We start from the raw sequence: 21,898 nt of genomic DNA, 5'->3' as shown, positions 1-21,898 counted from the left end.
TCGCTTCTCCCGCTCCCACCATGCCACCAGTTGCCTCCTCTCATTGTGGGCTATTGAACCAGTTGCAACACGGTCTCACAAAAGAAACGTTTATTTATGAAAATCCATTTGGACAAACCCGACAATCAGAGAGAGACCATTTTGGGGAGGAGGGCTGGATTTTTTTCTCTGTAGAGATGCTACTATGGGAGGAGGGTTGGATTTTTTTCTCTGTAGAGATGCTACTATGGGAGGAGGGTTGGATTTTTTTCTCTGTAGAGATGCTACTATGGGAAGAACTTCACACAAATCCCCTGTGAGCTGCCCCACACACCAAATACCAAAACCCAGATGTAAGTCGCAGCCCATCTCCTCCCCTCGCTCCCCTCCTGGCCCCAACCATATCATATTGCACAGAATCAGGAGCCTTTTTGTCTGGTGTGGAAAGTTTAAGGGCAGGGACACCCGAGAGTTATCTCTCATCCTCAGCTGCTCTTGGGACTCACTGTCCCTTCTCTGGGGTGCTGCGACTGTCATGTTCAAGTGATGAGTGTGATTTAGCTTCCAGCAGAGGTGGTATTTCAGGTGGATATACACAGGAAAAGGGGCTATTTGCGTGTTAAACTTTGCATTGTAACTGCTGTATTAATTATTCAGCTGGAAACAGATTTTTCAGGCAGGATGGTGTGTTCAATAGATTAATAACATTCCTGAAGCCTGAGAGGTGGGTATTATTGTTGTTGTTGTGGTTATTTTAAGAGTAAGCAAAAGCTAGGAGCTCTTGAGCTGGGCACTTCGATTATGTGATCTTGCAGGAGGGCTCTGGCTAGGGCACAGCAAACTGAAAAAAAAACCCCAACCTGTGTCAGCCCTGTGAAAATACACAGCAAAGAGCGGATGCTCTGCTACCACCTCACGTCACTACCCATTGGCAGATGCAGTGTGCTCGGCTGGGCCAAGCAGTGACGGCATCCCTCCAGGGACAGCAAAATAAAAGTAATAATAAAGAGAAGTAGTGGGTGGGCAGCCTTTTGCGTGTCTACTGGCAATCCTGTTACAAGCACTACAAACAATGGGGATCAGTACTGGCTGCTTTGCTTTGACTTCCACATTTGCAAAGTTACCTAATTCTTGTGGCAAGCAGGCACTTGCTTGGCTTTTGCTTGTTTTTTGTTTTAAGTTGGTGTGAGACAAATGGTTACACATGGTACGGGGAGTAAAAGTATTTTGGAGCAATTGAGCAGACCTTGAGGTATGTATGGAGATGGGGTTTTGTTGGTCTGTGCTCCTGCTGGAAGCTAAGTGGGAAGAGTGATTTCTGGGTGCCAGGAAGCAAACTTGAGTTTACAATCAATCCCTTGGGGGTAAGGAGGTGGCTCCGGGTTGGGATTTGGGTTTCAGAGCTCCCTTCTGCAATGGTTTTAGATTGGAGTGCATTGTCATTGAGCTTAGGCAGCTCCCTTTAAGGATGATGGGAGTTATCTGTATGCCTCCAAGGAGGAGATGGCAAAGGGATGCGTACAGACCTGCTGAGTGATTCTCTCCAGATGCTATTATTTCGCATTTCAGAGAGCCAGGAAAGAGACAAAGAAACAGTCTTGTTTGCGATTGAATTTCTAATCACAGATCTGCAAGCAAACGAGGAGAACAGGCTTAATAAACCAGAAAAAACCTCTGTATTACAGCTGACCTTTTTGAAAGGAGAGCTGGAAATAGTGCAGAGATTGGACTCACCATACGGTTAGGTGCCCCCTTCCCAAGCCTGGGCAGGGGTGTCTTTTGTTTTAGGCTTTTCAGTCTTCAAAAGAAGACTTCTCTGTGGCTTTTGCATGCACAGAGCATCCCAAAATTGGTGAAACCAGCTAATGTTGCCTGATGCGTGTCACGTGTGTGGACATGGACCTGACCCAAACTTCTCACCCTGTGGGCTGGCCTAGCTCCTAAATGTCAAAAGACCCTCATCCCTGTTCCTGCCTCTATCAACAGAATAACTTGGCACTTGGAGGGGAGAAAGGAAAACCTGGATTTGGGTGTGTTGTACCCATTTACACAGAACATTTTTCTTTTCCTGCATGGGTCTCCATCTGTTGAATGATCCCTTGACATGTTCCCATCGGCCTGGCTGTCCCAGGCAGGTTCTGCTGAGGTTGTTGGCACTGTTTATAACAGGTGGGAATTTTCCCCGCTTTATTTCAAGAGATAGTTTTCTACAAGATGCACCAGAAGCAGTCAGGCTGTAAACTGTCAGCTTGAATTGAAGTCTCCATGCACACCCTTGGGGTTATCCTGCGTTTAAAGCTGAGCATTGCTTGTGAGAAGACAGTTGTCGCTTCTCTGCACATCTCATGATCACAGCATCCTTGGGGCATAAAACACGGAGGACAAAAGGCCAGCTTGGTTATATATATATATATATACACACACACACACACACGTATATATATATTATTTTTTTTTTTGTAAATGCTGACTTTGTAGGCTCACAAGCTGACACAAACTCTTGTGTGTGGGGTGTATGGAGCAGATCTCTGCTTACCTTATTCGGCTCTTTAGACCATTTTGAGATATTTGGTTTTATTTTAATTTGGAGTTTGGGTTGGCAGCTGTGAATAAATCAGAATTTGGCTCTGGTTTGTAGCACCTTCTTGTGTATTGGCAGCACAGCTCCTGTGGAGTTGGTGGTAAAAGTTTCCTAGTCCAACCCTTGTGTTATAACCTGTGGTGTCGCCCGTCCCTTCGATTGCTGCTGCCTGGGGCTGGTGGTTTTTTGCAAAACCGAATCCCCAGGCAGGCTCGTGCAGGGTTGCAGGAGGCAACAGCAAGGGAACGTGTCTTAAGGCGATGAGAACAGTGAGAAGTGGAAGTTTAAGCACAAAAAAAAGTGTATTCCAGCATGTGCGTGGAGCACGTGGCAGTTTGTGATGTCATGTAGTCGCAGCAGTTGGGAAGGGTGTGGGAGTGGCTGGAAGAGCTGCTCCTTGCTGATGGCACTTGGCAGGATTTTTGGATAAAAAATGAAGATGATCATCCTTGTCAATCTGGTTTTGCAGCCATTTTGTTGCTCTTGGATCCATCTATTTGCCCGTTCATTTAATTTCTGCGGGAGTCATTGCTTAAATATGTGTATTTTTATCTCCAAGAACCATCGTGGCTGGGGAATTTATTAGTGACTGGATGTTCCAGCAGCCAGTTTGGAGACTGAAGAGTTGAAAAGCTCCAAAAGTCATCTCTGCTTTACTTCCAGAAATTGCTGTGTGCTCAGCAGGGTCTGACGTTCAGCTGCTTTAAAATGAATGAGCAGTTTCCTTGCCCTGTGCAAAGCTGTTGTGCATCTCTCCAGATTTCTATTTTGCAGTGAATCCATTTTAGGAGTTGGAATTCTACACCAAAAGCGAGAATTTGGACTGGGAGCAAGCAGCAGTCGATACAACTGCCCCCAGACTTGTGGGTTTGTTCCCAATGAGCCAAATGTACCCAATTCTCATTTTATTTACCTTTTTTCCCTGCTTTGAGTGTATGTTCATAACTTGCTGGCCAAAGGAGCCCTTGGTACGAACAGTCGCAATGAAAATTATCCATTATAACAGGACTAAAATATTAGATATATCCATGTACACATCATAAATGTAGTATTTTATAGAAAAGATGGGGGATTAAAAGAAAAAAACGTTTCCCTCATTAAAACAAAATCCAGAAAGTGGAAGTGAATCATTTCAACCCTCCTCTGAGTAAAAGATGTCTGCAAAACTCTTGTCTCCCTTCAAACCTTGTACGCTGGCAAAAACCTTGTTTTTCTGGCAGAATCCTACGATGCCCCTTTCTGTGCAGCTCTAAACATTTCCAGGTTGTGAAAAACATTTCAGTATGGTCAGTATCTTCTTCTCCAGACCTCCACAGACTTCCAAAAATCTATCGAAGACACATCACCCTGGGCCTTTTAGGAAATCACAGTGATCGCTTTTGGCACATATGGTTGATTAACGACAACCAAAGTCTGGCTCAGTTCAAAAATCCTTTTCAAGAGCCTTGTTTCGATGAGCCGTGTTGTGGACTGGCAACAGAAGACCATCGTGCAGAGGGATGTGGGTGCTGGAGATGAGCTGACACTGTGCAGAAATGCTTAGATCTGAGTCAAAGCGCTGAGGGGCCAGTGGTGCCCCATGGATATACAGGCTCCTGTAGTTGAAAACAGCATTTTTTTGCTGGATTTTTGAATTGAATACCCCTCTGGATATTCAACCGGGAGTGACAGGGAGAATGCAATTAAAGGTGGGAGGAGGGAAGTGCAAGACTGGTTCATTTTCCTGTGGAGTGGGAAGCACTGAGAGATCCCTGCTGCTTTGCAGAGAGCAGGGAAGCACCTGCCAATGTTCTACTTGAGGTTTAGGGGAAAAACCCAGCTCCGTCCCATTTCTGCGTCCTATCTGCCTGCTTGGCACGTGGTGGGTTGGATAAGCAGCAAGCAAGGCAGAGGCCAGCCAAACCTCCCTTGTGTTCGGGCTTGAGCCACAGTGTAGCACATGAAATTAATCCAAAGCTTTTGCTCTCGGGCTCGCCCAAGGATGGTGAGCGAGTGGCACAGCAAGAGAGGGTAAAACAGCATGGGGAAAAAAGCTGGCACATCACAAACCAGGGTGGTGACGCTGGGTGGATTGAGCGCTGGAGCATCCCAGTGAGGGAAAGGGGATGGTGGCACCCTTGTGAGCAGCCAACGGAGACAGGGAGCTGCTTAGGTGAGTGTGTTGGAGTAGAAGCTGAAGCTTTCGGAGACTGTTTTGGAGTCGCTGCGGGAGGAGCCATTGGAGGTCATGTCTACGGAGAGACGCTTGGCCTTGCTGCTCTCCTCCAGCTCCTCTTCAGCCGCACCAACCGCCGAGGACACGGTAGTCTCTATCCGGCTGACCTTGTACATGCTGCTCTGTGTCTGCAGGTACCTGGCTGACTTCATTTCCAGGCCCTCATACTCACCGGCGCTGATGAATGGGCACCACCGAAATGCGTGTTTGAACCCCACACGAAACCTGGGGGGAAAGAAGAGATGGGGAAAGGCAGGCATGAGGGATGTGGAGCTGGCAGAAAGACCTCGCTAGGAGTGGAATGACAGAGCTAAGCACTGTGAAACAACAAAAAACCCTGCTACTTTTCACTAAAGGGAGGAAAAAACACTGGTAAATCCCAATTGGGAATCAGAACCGTTTTGATACCTATCCTCAGATCCCACTTTAGGAAAGACTTATTTAGGTGAGTATTGTATCATAGAATCATAGAACAGTTTGGGTTGGAAGGGACCTGAAAGATCACCCAGTGCCACCCCCCAGCCATGGGCAGGGACACCTTCCACCAGACCAGGTTTCTCCAAGCCCTGTCCAGCCTGGCCTTGAACCTTCCAGGGATGGGGTACTCACAGCTGCTCTGGGCAACCTCTTCCAGTGCCTCGCCACCCTCACAGTACAGAATTTCTTCTTATTATCTAATCTAAAACTGTCCTCTTCCAGTATTGTCCCTGCATCTGCTGGAAGCAGCCCCTGACAGAGAATGGGACACAACCATCCTGGAAAAACTCTCCATCCATACTGTCCTCCATCAGACCCCTGTGTATCTCCCCCTCCTCAGCTCCCTGGTACACCAAGATGCTGCTGAAAGTCACTCGAAACCCACCTGTCGTTGAGGCAGCAGTAGATGATGGGGTTGTACATGGTGGAGCTCATGGCCAGCCACATGATGGCCAAGTAAACCTGCTGGATGAACTTCTGCAGGTACCACTCGGGGTTGAAATACTGCAGGGTGAAGTAGATGTGGTAGGGCAGCCAGCACAGCGCGAAGGTGCATACCACAATGATCATCATCTTCACTACCTGTGTGGAGAAGAGAGGGCGGGAAAGCAAAGTCATCCATCGAACACCCCACCAACTCCCCAGTCTCTCCCTGGAGACCCTTCCAACCAGGAACCACGCACGTTGACGGAGGACACGGATCTGGAGGACACACTGTGCTGTTAGCGACAACCATGCAACGAGTCCTGACCTGTTTTCCTGCCTAATGAGGTATTTTTGGCTGTGGTTAGTTGGGATTGGGCGTGAATTATGGCTCCTACTGTACTCGGAGCTCCTTACCTTCCGCTTAGCCGAGACCTGCTCATGGTAGCGGTCGGAGGAGTCGCCGGGTATCTCGCTCGCCCAGAGGGTGACACCGACCACAGTGTAGGCACATCCTATCACCAGAAGCGGCAAGAAGTAGATCAGGATGGTCATGCAGAAGTGATACCTAGAAAAAATGGTGCTTGTTGAGTGTGTCCTCTACCTATTCAGGCTTTTTCTTGCAAACTGAGTTTGAGGGCAAAGTGCTTCACAGGGCAAAGAGGATTTGGCACGATTGCCTGCAGAGCTCAGGCTGCTGAGAAGCGCTCCTTACTTTCACCCCGATCTTCTCCAAGCCTCTTCTGCCAGCCTTTGGCAGCCTAGCACCCTCCTGGGATGGGATGTAGAAGCTAGTGAAGAACTTGTGTTACCTTCGTAAAGCAAGGATGTTTTAGCTGAAGTGGCTCTACTCTCACTTCCATTCTGTTTACACCCCAAATTAACCTAGAGATGAATGCTCGCTCTTATCACACCTTTTATATGGCAGTCCTGCAGGAGCAAATGTGGGTTTTTTGAAATATAAAGGATGGGAATATTAAGCTGAAGAAATAAAGGCTTTCCCTGCAGGGCAAATTCTGCATCTTGGATACAGTTTGCCTAAATCCTGGTCCACCATCAGTTTAGCTGGCTTTGGGTGGCACAATGCTTAACCCCAGTCTCCAAAAACACAGCCTAAACCCTTGTCGTGGAGGCTGATTAAAATTTTCTCGTCAACTCAGTGATCGGGTCGGTTCTCCAGGTTCGTGGAAAGGGCAGGATCTTTGTGTCTGTTTATAGTGGGTATAAATGTGTCCAAAATCGAATGAGGGGGTCTGGATTAAACTGTCAGCCCAGGCTTGAGACTGTTTTGTTGTAAAGTCAGTGGAGTTGTGACAGGTTGCAATAGTCACTGGGATTGCATTGGGTTCAGTGAAGGATTTATGTTAGATAGTAGCTGGTTTAAAAAGGAAAACAAATAATGCTGTTTTTAATAAACAGGATGGGGATGGGCGGTTTGACCTTGCGGGTTCCTTCCTAGCATCAGAGCTTGCAAAAACCTCTCTCCCCTGCAGAAAGATAAGAAACAGCAGTAGAAAAACGTGGCTGGCTTGCATGGTGCTGACTTGCAAAGCATCACGCCAGGTGAGGAGGAAATTTTCTTCCAACAGCTTTAGGGTCTTCACATGCAGTTTTGGGGTGCGTTTGGCTAAAATGCAAGGTGCTGCATCTGTTCAGGCCCTGTAGCCACACTCTGCTCTTGCACTCACTCGTCCTCCCGGGAATTTTGATTGAATAATATCTCCAAAGTGTAATGAATGGGTCAGGCTCGTGCCTGGTGCAGCTGCCACAGGGAATGGGGTTGGCCCTGCACCCGTGCTGCCACGCCAGCTCCTTCTTGTTTTGTACCTGCAATTTCATTTGGCCTCCTCTTTGCCCAGCGCTAATCACATTTGAGCTGGATTGTGTAGGGCTGTTTTCTATTTTGCTAATTAAAGAGGCGTCTCTGTGGCTCTGTGATGAAGATTTTGTTGCAGTTCCCGTGTAATGCAGGGTCTTGAAACAGCTGCAAACAGCTGAGAGCGATGCAGAAATGCCCCAGAGGAGCTGTGAGACAACATTAGCAAGATGGACCTTTATTTTCTGAGCTGTCTGGGCATAGTAGGGACAGGAATTTCCAAAGAGCCCTGGGACATTTTTTTTTTTTTTTGGACCCTGGGCACTGAAAACCAGTCTCCACGTGAAACCATTCATATATTTTCTCTACAAGAGTTGTGGGATCACAACACCTAGAGAAGCCTGGGGTTTGTAATTTAAATGTCTTGTGTGGGGATTTGGGGTCTGCTATAGGACGCAGGAGCCTGTAGGGGGTTATGGGGCAGAGATGCTGGAGGAGGGGGCTGCCAGCTCCTTTTGCCTTGCACAGCCCAGATGGTCGCTGCGGGCTGTTATCTCCCAGAGAAGCCGGTGAGTGGAGCGGCTTTTCCCCTTCCCTTAACAAACCGAAATGGCAGCTAATGAAATTGGAATAGATCAGACATCTATTCCGAAACCAAAAGCGGGAGAGGGAATTGGTGGTTAGCAGCGCTGAGCAGCCACTGAATTGAATCCAGCTCAACTGCCAGCTCCCGTTGCGGATGCATCTTGCTTGCGCTGAGGTCTTCACCCACTTCCCCCTGTATGAGCAGGCTGAGAACGGGCACATTTTCCCAGTGAAAAAAACCTCATGTGCATATCCTGGTCTCTGATACTGCCTGCATGCTGCGGTTGTGCCTTCTGGGATCCATTTGCCAAGAGAAAGGACCCCCCGGTGTAGGTAGAAGCCTCCAATTGTCACTATGAACTGAAAAAATAATATTATTTTTCATCATGGCATTGCAAACAAGCCAGCTGCTGCTGGTGCCTTCCTTAAATAACTGCACCAAGGCCATGTGAGCAGGGGAGGGGGTTTGACAGCGACCCGACCACCTGTCCCTGCAAAGTTATTTTGGGGCAGTAAAATAAAAATAACATCTTGGGCTCTGAGGTATGCAAGTGAGTTTGCGCCGTTTGGAGAGACTGTCGTTTTCAGTCCCCCCCAAATCATTTGGGGTTGTTATTTTGGGGCAGTGAAATAAAAAAATAGTATCTTGGGCTCTGAGGTATGCAAGTGAGTTTGCACTGTTTGGAGAGAGTGTTGTTTTCAGTCCCTGCCAAATTATTTGGAGGGTTGGGCTATTTAAAAGCTTCTGCTTAGCATCTGCTTGCCCGGCTGCCCTCACCTGTCTGCAGAGCCGAAGAGCATGGGGTGCTCAGGCTTTGAATTGGCACCCAGCTTCCAGCAGCAAATCATTCCCAGGTGAACGGTGGCATTTTTCTCTTGAATTAACTATTTGAAAAAGTGACGGCCCCAGCGTACAGCCAAATGGCAAATGATCTCTTGAAATCAGGCCCTGAGCTCACGCCGGTGGCTGCTTTGATCTGAGGGGGCTCAACCCGATCCCAGCCGCGTGAGCTTTCTAAGCCAGCGGCGTTTCTTCATGCTGGCTGTATTTACCATGGTGGCCTGGAATAATTAAAGTTGGAAAACATCTCTGGAGATCAGCTGGGCTAGCCCCAGCTTAGTTCTTGCCCTACCTGCCTTGCAATGCAAATAAATAAGATTATAATAAATGATACCATCCAGCTCTCTGCAGCCCACCTCTTGCTGCTGACTGGCAAACTCATCTCATTTATCTTACGGAGACACCTTTTCCAGGGTCAAGCCGGCTTTGAACACCTTCTGCATGTGTGCCCGTGTCCCATGCTTTGGCTCCAGCACAATTTCACAGCCCTAATTCATTGCTCCACGGGACTGGAGATCACAAACGCCTTTTTTTTTCCCCAGTTCCTCTTCTTTTTCCTTAGTGCATGACATTTAACTCGCCGTGTGACGCACGGTCTTCAAAGAGGGAACTACAGAGGGCTGTGGTCTACACTGGCAGATCAGTGGGGTTGCCCAGACCCTTTGGAAATACCAGATTTAATTAGCCAGCACCTTAATGGGAAGGAAGGAGATTCCTGCTGAGCTCTCCTAGCCCTGTGTTTGCCTCCCAGCCTGAGCTGATGTCACAGAGCCCCTTTTTTAGCTTATTTTTTAAGCTGTTGAGTGAATTTTGGGGCATTTGGACTCAGTAAATCCCAAACCAGGTGTTTTTCTGTTATTGCCTGGCCAAGACACTGCCGGTAAACCCCTATTTACCTCTTGCAGGAATAACTCTCACCCCAGGAAGCCCTTAGGGGTTGGGGTTGCAGAAAAGGTGCTGCAAAAACCAGAGCCATACCTGTGTGTATGAATAAGGCCCTGGAGGCAACGCAGACCCCATCCCGACAGCCGAAGTATTGCATCTTAGCAGTTTTACATGAGTTTCCCTCGAGGATGAAGCACCCAAGAAGGGCAGGGAGCATGGTACAGCATGGGGCAATGCTTGGACCACGAGCAGCGCTAAACTCACCTTAACGTGCCCTGAGATGATACAGATGGAGATTTTGGTACCGTCAACCACGTAGCACTGGCCCTCGCTAGGGTTGGGGAGAGGATGACCCCATCCCAAGGAGCTCTGAGCCATTCCCATCCTTCCTTGCTTCCTTTTTAAATATTTTTTTGGGTATTTTTTCTGTACAGTGCCTTGTCCCCACTCTCATCCCCACTGCCAGAAAAGTTCAACTCACGTTTTTCCATACACGTTGGTGCTGTGGTCCGGCCACTCCACCAGGCACACCAGCCGGCCCGGCAGCTTCTCCATCACCGAGTAGTAACCCTGGGGGAAAGCCAGCAGGAAAGCCAGGAGCCAGATGATGCCGATGACCACCTTGGTGGCGGTGGCTGAGAGACGGGGTTGCAGCGGGTGGATGATAGCCATGTACCTGCAAGGTGGGAAAAGGAGAAATCAAGGCTGGAAAGCCATGATGTTGCAGCTTTTGGGGCTGTTTTAGGTCTCCCTGGCATGGAGGTCGTACTTTTGGCACCCCCTTAATGCATCCTGGCAGACCCTCACTCCACACAATGCAAACGGCATCGAATAATCCCTTTATGGAGGATTCCCCAGCCAATGCTCTCATTCTCTTGCAGCACTTTACCCTCGAGATTTGAATCCCGTTTGAGACACTCACTGACTTTTAGCTGAAAATCAGCTTCACTAACGCAATCAGCAACGGACTGCTTCTGCAAAGACCGTTTTGTACAAAGCCAGCCGTGATGCTGCCATCAGGCAGCAGCCGCTTTGGCAGCACCCGGTAGTTTTGGACCTGCACAAAATCATCTCTCTGTGGTAGATCACAGTGCCAAGTGTTACAGGAGGAGAACCAAAAAGAAGAGTGCTGGACCAGTGTGGGATGGGTGATCAGAGATGCCACCTATATTTGCCAAGCTCCTGGGCTCTGTCCCCTGAATATCAGCCATCATACGCAAGGAAAGCTGCAGTGGTGACAAGGTGGATTGAATTTATCCCTCTGCAAATCTGGTTTTGCAAAGCTGGCAGCAGCCAGCAGCACTGGAAGGATTAAGTGAGAAAGTCACAGATTTTTTATTTCCCCCCCAGCTCCACATCAAGCTTTGGGAAGAGGAGAAACATTGCATTGCTCTGCATGTGTTATCTCCCAAGGCATCTGCAGCCTCCTCTTTTTCTCCTTTCATCCCTTCTTTCAGGGAATGAACAGTTTTTCCTAGATGGAAAATACTCTGTGTTGTGGTTTTGGGTGGCCACTTGCAAAGACATAGGGATTCATATATAAATATGCAGGAGGCACTGCTGTCAGCTCTTCCTCTGCCCCAGGGTGCCAAACCATATCACCTTTGTGCAGCTGAAAATCCACCTAATCCACCTGATAATTATCCCTTGGAAATCTGGTTGGTACTTGAAATTGAAGCTGGTTAGAAAGAGCCGAGGCCATGGGTGTTAGTGCTACTCTGGCGCAGCAGCTGGTGATGCATCAAGGTCTCCTGGTTTCTGCATCCACATTTCATTTTCCACTTGTCAGACTGCAATCCGCTTCCTGGGACCCTGCAAGGACTCGTCTCCTTCCTCTTCCTCATCCTCCAGGCGCCTGGTGTTGGCTGAGCCCCTCGTTAGTGGGTTTGCTGACCCTGGATGAGGTTTAGGTGGGCTTTGTCGTGGGGTTCAGAGCAGGTTACCCTGGGTTTATGCTGCCAAGCAGCAAGAAGTCCATGTGCCCATGTTTGCTGCTGATGCTCAACCTGACAGTTCAAGCTTAGGCATGCAAATGATAGAAAACGAGGGATTCCCACAAAGGTTGGGCCATTTCTGTTGGAAAACTTGTTTGCAGAAACTTCTGAAGCTGACACCTCTGTAAAGCAAAGCCAGAACTTGATTGCAACCAGCTAGAAATGCTTTTACATCTCCACCCTTGTTCTGCCAGTGCGTTTTAGATGACTTTCCTCATCGGTTTAAAGCACTTTGCAGCTGCAGAAGCCCTCATGGTTGATAAAACATCCAAATCATCGCTGTAACGATGAACTAAACCCCAGCTGTATTGCCTAGAAACCTTTCCAACCACCATCAACTTGTCTGCAACGCTGTCTTCTGGTGGAAAGGAGATGGCGAAATTCATCCAACCACGCTGGCATTGCAAGGGTGAGGTCAGGGAGGCAGGAGAGAGCAAGCTGGCGGCGCTTTGGGGAAAACTGGACCCAAATCCTATTTTTCAGCAGCGATTCCCAATCCATCAGTCCTGGAGCAACCTCTGAAATATTCCCTTGGGAATGCTGGGGGTTCAGCTGCCCATCAGGATTAAAAATGGGAATAATAACAGTTCTCCCAGACAGGGGCTCTGACAGGGAAGAAAAAAATGTAATAAAAAGGGTCTGGGCTGCTTGAAGGAGCTGGCATTACAGACCATAAAAATGCTGGAGATAGATGGAAATGTACAAACATCCTGAAAATAATGAGACCATTATTTCATATTAAAATATCTTATAATTATATGATAATTGTATCACTAAGCAGAAAATTGTCCTAACATTTTAATAACTGCTTCCTTTTAATTTTTTTCTCCCTTTTTTCTTTGTTTCCCTCCTCTCCTTGATGAGAACATTTGATACAAAACCAAACTGGGGAGGGGGGGAGCAGACAATATGGTTTCATGGCTGCCTTAGCTTGGATGACAGCTGCCGTCTTGCTGATACTGGGGTGCAAAATCATCAGTACAGGCAGCAAAGCAGCTTCTTTTGCCTTCTTCCAGCACTGGGGCTGCCACGCTCAAATAATTCTCATTTACTTGCAGACCAGTCAGACATTCTGTGTTTCTCTACCCAGTACGTTTGCGCGTATTCCTGTCTCTGAATTTTTGGTTTTTTGGGGGATTTTTGGCCACTGCTGGATCATTTTTTCCGCAAAAGCCAGTTTACTTCCTTGCAATTCTGCTCAGTTTTGAGCCAAATCCTCCCCTGTGGTGTGTTTCTATGGCAGGGTTTTGGATAAGCTAAAATAAAACCTTCCTTCTGAGCAAGCATGGGGTACTGCAGGTACCTCCAGGTTGTCTTCTTCCCTCTGTGTAAGTTCAGCCTCCCAGGCGAGGCTGTGGTAGGTGCTGCAGCCAAACCTCCATCAATCACTTCTTAGCAGGGTAGAAAAATCACACGTCAATCATGAATTTGCCTTTCAGCAAAAAAAAAAAACCCAACCCTTGCCAATCTGTTTATTTTTTATTAATAACAAGACGTTTGTGCTCAAATTGAAATGCCAAGTGCAGGCGCAGGGTGCAGCTGCGATGCCCCGGGGTGTCTGTGAGGTGCTGGCGGGCATTTGGTTTTCCAAGGCATTGATGGGAGCATAATGCCGGGAAGCTGCTGCCCTTCTTGGCTTGGCCACATCGGTCCTGGCCGCACCGGTGAGAGGCAGGCTCTGGAAAGCAAGGCTGATGAGTTTATTAGCTCATATTTCTCCTCGCCAAGTGCCTCTGTGGCCCCATGCTGCCCATCTCCCTAAGATGCTGTATCCTATTAGAGAGATTTATTCTTTTTCTCTGCCGTCCAAGAGGGTGGTTTTCCAATCCATTTAAAAAATTGTGGTTTGCAGAGGATAATCATGCATGGGAGGTCAGGAAGAGGAGCGTGTTCCCATGTAAGCATCCTGCCCTTGCTGCCGCGGCAGGTGACAAACCACCATGGGGTCTTCAAGTCCTAAGTTGTCACAGGGGATTGGCTCATGGTTGAGGATTTAAGGGCAGATTCCCCGCGTTAGGGAAAGGTTTTATCCCTGTGCAGGTGGTGCGCAGGGGTAGCACCGGGAATGGGGCCGTTTGCCTGCAGAAGGTGTTGGGATGGGCGGACTTGATGATACCTGTTCCTCAAAACGAAACGATCTGCTGTTGCTCTCCTTTTGGATGGCAGCGCCGCCTTCGCGTGCAAACCATCGTTCAGTTGTGCAAGCACAGGGCTGCCCGGGTCCTTGCAGGAGAATCCTGATGCCATTGCAGCTGCGTTGTCCTTGCACCTTTCCCACCACATATAATGTTTTCAATCCGCCATGTTTAACAAGCTGGGCACTGAGGCACACAACTTTACACCAGACGCTATTTGATGATGTTGGTAATGCTGTTTGCTGTTGTTTAAATATTTTATTGGGTGTTGGGGGGGGGTGTTACCATGACGATGTAATAGCATTTGAGTACAACGTTGTACCAGGGTAGCTCCGAGCGTATTGGTTATTAAATAGGTCCTGCATTTGAGGCAGTGTAGCCATCTATTAATTGCATCTGGAAATCTGAAGTCTGCCTGGATAACTAACATTACGCAATTGTTTCCACCCTCATGGAGATGAGATTAATACAATAGCAAAAACTGATGAAGCGTCTTTCATCCCAGAGTTTCCTTATCTGCTTCATTAAGTAATAAAGATACAATAGATAAGAGATGAGTAACCAAGAGGACGCAGAGTTTGTGCCGTGTGTTTTATTGCACAATGATTTCCTGTCCTGAGCAAAGAGGGATTTAGTGCAGAGTCAGTCCCAGGGGAGTCTGCAGCCGAGTCAGAGCAGATGCCCCGGATTCAGGTAGGTCAAATACCTCCGGCACAGTTCCAGGTCCTTCCTAACCCAAGAAATGAAAAGCTTCTCCATGGAGAGAACCCTGCCTTTTTGCTTTCCACGAGGATTGCGTTGCAGTGGCATGGATGTAAAACCAGCGTCCCTCCAGCAGATTTGCATAGCGAAGCTTGGCCTCGTTGCGCTGGCCCCACATACCTCGTAGCTGGCCGAGGGCCGAGGAGGCGAGCTGAGCCTTTCGTGCTTGAAACACGACGCTGGGGACAAAGGCACCACAAGCAGCTGCTTCCTCCTATTTATTGCTTTGACGTAAAACAGTGACCGTCCAAACCGAGAGATGGGCAGCGCGCTCCTGCCCCGAGACCTGCGTGATGCTCAGCGCTCGGCAAAGCGTCTTTGTCGAGCAGGAGGCTGCAGGTCTCTCACCAGCATTTCCCCGTAGCACCGATATGGCACAGTATCTTTCCTTTTCTAAAGCAGTGAAGTATTTCCTTTGAGCACAATCGGAAAGGACGTGTTACCCGCCACCAAACAGCGACCTGAGTTACGCCGGCAGCTTTGCAAACTCCCCTGCCCTCCTGCACCTCCTGCATCGCAGACCCCACCGGCACGCTGGGATTTAACAGCCAAATGCAGGTGAAACAGGATCAAACCCCAGTTAGTTGCAGCAGGCTGCTGAGGAGGCATAGAGCTCCCTCCTGCATTTGCTGACAGCACTGGGATGGGATGGGAGAGGAGGACCCAAAGCACAACCCAGCCCCGCTGAGACGCTGTTATTCGAGGCACCTATGTGACTTTATTAACCAATTAGTCCTGCCACTGGTTTGCAGCTGGAGAGTGGCAGGGGAGAACAAAAATCCGATGAAATGCAGAGCTGGTGACCCATCCAAACTGGTGCACTCCCTGCATGGGTACTTCCCACTGGGCCATTGGGGAGATCAGAATAAATTAAGGAATAAATTAAGAAAACCATCAAATAAACCAAATATCTCACCAGAGGCCCTCAAACTCCTATGGTGGCTTGTGCCAACGCTCAGCTCACGGATGAGCACCATGATCACCCCAAAAGCACATCTAAAACCCGAGGCTCCGGCATCTCCGAGCCACCAAACTGTTGCTAATCCATCTTACTTCTGTATTTTTTGCCATGGGAGTTTCAAGCCCCCTCTTCTTTCCAAAGGAAAGGGGGAGAAAAAGATGTAATGTGGGTTTTGACAGGCTGGATTCATATCTAGCAGATGTTGGGGGATTAATTCCAGTTAATACCCATCAGATCAGTGACTGCTGTTGGGAACGGGGGCATAAACCAGCCTTGATGAGTGACCCTTTCCCAAGGTGCTCCCTTGCCTGCCCCCATCCCTCTGCTTTCCAGCTGGGAAATCAACGCTTTGAGCCAGCTCCGTGCTGGGTATCCAGCAGCTTCCTAGGGTTTTTGCAGCATGCAGTGATGCTTGATTTTTTGGGAATGCAAAAAGCTGCTTTGGTTATTGCTAGCTGGCGTGTAGGCGATGCCGCAGGGTGGCCGGTGCCGGGGCTGCTGGCCCTAAACCCCAGGTTCCTTTCGCATCCCCCTTGCTCCTCCATCTTCCAAATTACATCCCAGCGGAGCAAGATTACACAGCGCCGGGCGCAGATCAAAGTCCTGCTTTGCAAACCCCAGAAGTCCATTAAGTCAAGATTAAAAAATAAAAAATAAAAAATCCTTGGTGCTATATTAGGGTGTAAATGACTAATTAATCTGTCTGTGCGCTGATGTAATTTGTTCTCTCCGGAGGGTTTCTTTCTGCAGTAATCACCTCTTGGGGAAGACATGGGGTCACTGAGCTGGTGAATATGTGCCTGATATTCAGCTGGTTCATCCAACCTGAGAGTTCAAGCTTGCAAGCAGTAAATAATTTTCAGAGCTGTTTTTTCTGCTGCAAATAATATGGGGTTGGGGAGATATTAACAGGTCTTGGCTGCAGACTAGTAATTTTAGGAGCTGTGGCGGTGAATGAAGGTTCGCAGATTTGATGTTTCTTCTGCTGCTCCTGCTAGCAAATTAATGGATCTGAAGACACCTAATAGAATTTGATAACCCATTTGGAAATAAAAATGGGGATCGAAATAAGATCCCAGGTGGATTACCAAGCCCTGCGTGCTGGTCTGGCAGTGCTGGTGCTGGTGGAGGTCGGAGAGGCGGTTCTTTTAATGAGCAAGAGGAGCAGGTTTGCCCAGGAGTTGCAGGAGGTTAGCCCCACTGTATGTCATTTTTATAGCTGCTTTAGAGCAGAGGATGCTTTGCAGAAAAGGGAATTTGCTTTGTATTAAATAGCGCAAGCGCTGCACGGTCTGTCTTCACCCCGAGTTCATGGCAGGGCACTCACCCTTCTCATCAGTGTTTATTCAGTCTGCAGTGTTTTCGGCTTAGCTCACTTCAAGTTTTGAGATCAGAGAAGATTTTTTTGTTTTTTGTTTTCTGATTCCGCATGTAGTTGGATCTTTGCCTTGGGCTGCATTCCCGGTTGTCCGTCATCATGGAAACTCATTCCTCCATCAGAAGTTTGCTAATGGTGCAGGTGAGTGGCAGTGCTCAGAAATGAATCCAGGTCTCAAGGAGAGATAAAAAGTCAACAATTTATCTACCAATGCTCCTTCCTGTGTGCCACAGATACTGCGGCTTAGGGATGTCCAGAGATTTTTTTTTATTTCCCTCTAAGTGTGGCTGCAAATTAGCTCGGATTCACCATGGGCAGTGCTGGGCTTTCATTTCTCCTGGAAGATAGGGAAACCCCAGGATTTTCTATCTCTTTCAAGTGAATTAGTTCACAGGGAGAGTGGGAAGCCAGAAGGGGTTATGTGATGTGCTGTGGCACTGATATGCCTGAAAATGAAGGACATGGCAAATTTTATAATGCCAAAGCGAGCTGTTTGGCCTCCACTTTTGCAGGATGCTGAGGAGCAGCATCATGGCTTTTCCTGAGCAGACTTTACCAGCTGCTAGCCTTGACTCCTGAATTTCCTGCTATTGTTGCAGGGTTCAGCATAACACTTGCTATAGGATTAACATTTTTTTTTTTCAGAACTGTTGTGCCCAGGCTGAAATAGGTCCTGGTGAAAGAGCAGATGGTCTAGTCTCAAGCAAAAGCCTTTTTTTTTTTCTGGCACAAACCCATGGTGGGTCCTGCAAAAAAAGACATTGGAAGAATCAGACCCACTTCCCCACTTGTTCTCTCAATGACTGTCACGGCTGTGCCAAGTCTTTCCAAGGCGGTTTCATATCCTCCGGCGAGGATGTTCTGGAAATCGCTTGCAGAAAGCACAAGCAGAGATGATTTAGGGGAGCAATCTGCAGACTGACACTCCTCTGAGCCTTCAGACTCCGTATCCAACTCTGCTGGATGGCTTAATATACTTTGGGAACGTGAGGCACATTCAATTCTGCTTTCCTAGTTTTCCCTGAAAATCAGAACTGCAGTCATGTTTGATTTCAGAGATGTCCTGGCTGTGAATCAACCCCATTTTGCTGAGCCTACCTGGCTCTGCTGCTCTGAATTCAGGTACTTGCTTTGCTTGTTCCTGCACAGCTTTTTGCTGCTTGCCAGGACAAATTTTTCCCTTTTAGGTTCCTGGAACAAGTTCCTGCATTTCATGCGTTTAAGTTACTATTATCAGGTTTCAGACACAAGAAAACAAACAATATTCCAGCTCCTGGAGGCGTTATTGCCTGCTGCTTGCCTGGAGGGGCAGAGGATGGGCTTTGCTGCTTTCACCTTCCCCATTTCTCACCTTGGTGGAAATTTGGGGTCAAGAAATGCAGCAGGTAGCTCTGTGCAGGAGGTGTTTGCAAACTAAGGCTGCAGCTTCTTTTGGGTCCTTCTCGGTGGGTGAGCCAAGCCTGCACGCACAGGTTTTTCAGCCCAGCCATGGGAAAACCAAGCCTCTGCTAAGGATTTGCAGATGCAAGAAGAAAGCTGGAAATGCCAATTACTCCCCAAAATTCAGCCCCAGGCTCCCAGACCTGCCTTTGCTCCCCATTATATACAAGATCCTCCAGCTTCCCCTGGCAGATTTGCTTTTCTGGTTATTCTGGAGTGTGGACCAAAGGCTAAAAATCAAACTATTAAAAAAACCACCACCAACAAAATCATCTTTCTAATTCATCCCAAATTGAAAGGGGCTTTGCTGGCTGATCCCCAACATCCTCAAAATGCAGATGCTCCTGAAACAGAGCCAGCAACACCATCAGGTAGGAACAGAGCCACTCTGGTAGTATTCCTCTTTTTATTTATTACTGCCTTAATTCTCCTCACATCTCCGGTATGAGAACGCGGTATGTCTGATTTATTTTGGGGGAGAGGGTCTTGTAACCACTCCAGAGCGAAACAAAACCTGAGCCTGTTTTTAATGACTAGAGAGCATCATCCATCTCGAGCCCTGTTTCCCAAGCTGTCAGTGCCTGAGTTGTGATAGCACTATAATTTCTCGTAGGGAAATATCCGTGCCAGTTTGTGCAGCACTTAGATATCAGCTCAAAATGTGCTGGCATACGGCAATGCAAATCTCTTTCCTCCCCTTCACATGTATCTCCAGCCAAAATGTTTTTTACTCCCTGGGAAGAAGGGCCAAAAAGAAGCGTTGCAGAGCTGAGCTCTGTTGCGGGAAATATGTTGCGTTGGAAAAATCTGTTGCGCTTGAAATGCCGGTACTCAAGAGGGAATTGCAAAGCTGCTTGAGAGTCGATTTATTTCAAGTGCTGGTGCTAAAATGCCATCAAATCAGAGATTTCTTGGAGGGGGGGAGAAGCAGGAGCTGCACACTGGAGGTGCTTGGTGCATGGCTATTTTTTGTCCCTTGACCCCTGGCGCATCCCTCTGCGGTGAGAAGCAGCATCCCCCATGCTGCTGCACCCCACCAAGTGCTCACTGAACTTTTGATCGTGGCAAAATGCAAGCGGGATCTCACTCTACCGGCAGTCCCCAGCCATCAGGCAGCGCTGGCAGGGACCAGGCAGTGGAAAAAAACTGACTTAAGCTGTGCTGGCTGCCACCGAACGAGAGAAATCCCTGGCTCCTACCTCTCCGCCGTGCTCCCCACTAATAAAATCAAGGTGGGTTTGCTTGGGGACACACACCAGCATGCAACATAACAGCCCCCCACCGCGTCAAGATGCCTTTCCTGAGCCCGAGCGTCTTTCCAAGGCTGCTTAGTTCCCAACTCGGATCGAGAGACATGAAACAGCTCCTGCAGCACAGCGGAGGCACGTCCAACCCAGGCGTGTATTTTATGTCATGAGGTGATGCCATTTTGTGCTAAATACTGAGTTTGCTTTTAAACGAGGAGGTGGGAAAGGAACGGACGGCTCTGCAGAGGAGCTGGGAAGGGAGAGGACAGCGATGTACAAATGCACACCCAAGACGCGCTACCGACATGCACAGGGGTTACAAAGCCTTTTCTCAAGCTCCTTTCGCAGAGTGGACAAAGGATTGCCAAAGCCACCTGCAACCAGGGTGGGGAGATGGATTATTTCTAGGGCTCTTTTACCAAAACAAGCTTTATTTTAATTGCAATGTTCTCCCATCACCAGAGATTAGATGGAGCTGAGCACAGCACCCAGGTGGAGGCAAGACCTGGGTGCTGGGGAGGGTTTGACACTCAGAACTCACCTGTCCAGGGCGATGGCCGTCATGGAGTAGATGCTGGCGAAGACGGCGGCGATGGGGAAGAAGTTGTGAAACTTGCAGTAGAGCAGCCCGTAGTACCACTCGTTGTGGATGGCGTAGGTGAAGTTCACCACGGTGTTGAAGGCAGCCATGGAGGCTTCAGCAAAAGCCAGGTTCACCAAGAAGTAGTTGGTGACAGTGCGCATCCTCTTGTGAGCCAGGATGATCCACATCACCACCACGTTCCCCACCACCGACACCACCACGATGAGGGCGTAGGCGACAGCCCACAGGGCCACCTGCCACGGGGGCTGCACGAACTGGTTCGCAAAGGACTCGTTCAGGGAGATGTTGAGCAGCGGGTGCTCCAGCTCCGCTTCCAGCGGCAGCGCGTTATCCATCGCTCCGCAGCGCAGCCAGACCAGGCACACGGATACCTCGGGACACAGGTTCCTCCTGGTTATGGCACAGCAGGTCAGGATGCAACAAATTTTGGGCACAGGGCTAGTTTGGGGTGCAGGTTCCTCCTGTCTGGGGGTGCAGCTGGCACAGGGTGCCTGGCCATGTCAAGGCATGTGGCTGGTGCAGAGCACTGGTGCCTCCCAGTTTGGGCACAGCTGGACTGGGATGCACGGCTGGTTCAGAGCACTAGTGCTTCCCAGTTCGGGCACAGCTGAACTGGGATGCACGGCTGGTTCAGAGCACTGGTGCGTCCCAGTTTGGGCACAGCTGGACTGGGATGCACAGCTGGTTCAGAGCACTGGTGCCTCCCAGTTCGGGCACAGCTGGACTGGGATGCACAGCTGGTTCAGAGCACTGGTGCCTCCCAGTTCGGGCACAGCTGGTTCAGAGCACTGGTTCCTCCTGGTTCAGGCACAGCTGGTTCAGTGCACAGGTCCCTCCCAGTTTGGGCACAGCTGGACTGGGATGCACAGCTGGACTGGGATGCACAGCTGGACTGGGATGCACAGGTCCCTCTGGGCTTGGCTGCAGCTTCGCTAGGGTGGAAATTCCTCCCAATTCAGGGCACAGCCAGTTCAGGATGCGGGTCCCTCCTGGTTCAGGACTGGAGCAGGATGCGGGTCCCTCCCAGTTCGGGGCACAGCCGGTCCAAGATGTGGGTCCCTCTTGGTTCAGGACCGGGGCAGGATGCGGGTCTTCCCGGTTCAGGACCGGGTTTAGGATACGAGTTCCTCCCAGCCCGGGGACCTTAGGGTGCCGCCGGTTCAAGACGTGGGTCCCTCCCGGTTCAGGACCGGAGCGGGATGCGGCTCCCTCCCGGTTCGGGGTGCAGCCGGATCAAGATGCGGGTTCCTCCTGGTTCAGAACCGGAGCAGGATGCGGGTCCCTCCCGGCCCGGGGGCTGGAGTGCAGCCAGTTCAGGTTACGGGTCCGTCCCGGTTCAGGACCGGAGCGGGATGCGGGTCGTTCCCGGTTGGGGACCGATTCGGGATGCGGGTCCCTCCCGGCCCGGGGACCGGAGCGGGATGCGGGTCCCTCCCGGCCCGGAGTGCAGCCGGTGCCGCGGCTGCGGTGGGCGAGCCACGACCGGGGCTTTTATAAGCGACTCGGGCGGTGCCAGCGCCCGGTGGGCAGAGCCGCGCGGAGAGCCCTGCCCCTCCCCCGCTCCCCCCGCACTGC

At 49.5% G+C, this 21,898-nt stretch overlaps 2 protein-coding genes across 3 annotated transcripts in view; one reads left to right on the top strand and one right to left on the bottom strand.

Annotated features, from left to right (window-relative positions):
- LOC130160506 (tetraspanin-15-like) overlaps window positions 1-21,898 on the top strand; it is an 89,169-nt gene that overhangs the window by 7,945 nt on the left and 59,326 nt on the right. For both annotated transcript variants that reach the window (XM_056363070.1, XM_056363071.1), the window contains exon 3: window positions 17,090-17,173. In XM_056363070.1, the coding sequence (XP_056219045.1) occupies window positions 17,090-17,173 (84 nt within the window). The remainder of the gene's footprint in view (window positions 1-17,089; window positions 17,174-21,898) is intronic.
- TACR1 (tachykinin receptor 1) lies at window positions 76-21,798 on the bottom strand. The gene is made up of 5 exons (XM_056363069.1): window positions 20,261-21,798; window positions 10,284-10,478; window positions 6,093-6,243; window positions 5,638-5,834; window positions 76-5,000 (listed from the first exon to the last, which is right to left on the bottom strand). The coding sequence occupies exons 1-5, from the start codon at window positions 20,656-20,658 to the stop codon at window positions 4,709-4,711; spliced, it is 1,233 nt and encodes a 410-aa protein (XP_056219044.1). The 5' UTR covers window positions 20,659-21,798; the 3' UTR covers window positions 76-4,708.

The sequence above is a fragment of the Falco biarmicus genome, chromosome 18, assembly GCF_023638135.1.
Source record: "Falco biarmicus isolate bFalBia1 chromosome 18, bFalBia1.pri, whole genome shotgun sequence".
NCBI lineage: Eukaryota > Metazoa > Chordata > Aves > Falconiformes > Falconidae > Falco > Falco biarmicus.
The sequence above is the reverse complement of the archived record's forward strand: the minus strand, read 5'-3'. Positions and strand labels throughout refer to the sequence as shown.

What these genes read in the sequence shown, in the direction of transcription:
- TACR1 (XM_056363069.1), bottom strand. Translation starts at nt 20,658, where the DNA reads ATGGATAACGCGCTGCCGCTGGAAGCGGAGCTGGAGCACCCGCTGCTC. An exon ending in ACGGCCATCGCCCTGGACAG is followed by an intron (nt 10,479 to 20,260) that starts GTGAGTTCTGAG and finishes CCCACCTTGCAG; the next exon opens with GTACATGGCTATCATCCACC. An exon ending in AGGTCTCGGCTAAGCGGAAG is followed by an intron (nt 5,835 to 6,092) that starts GTAAGGAGCTCC and finishes TTCTCCACACAG; the next exon opens with GTAGTGAAGATGATGATCAT.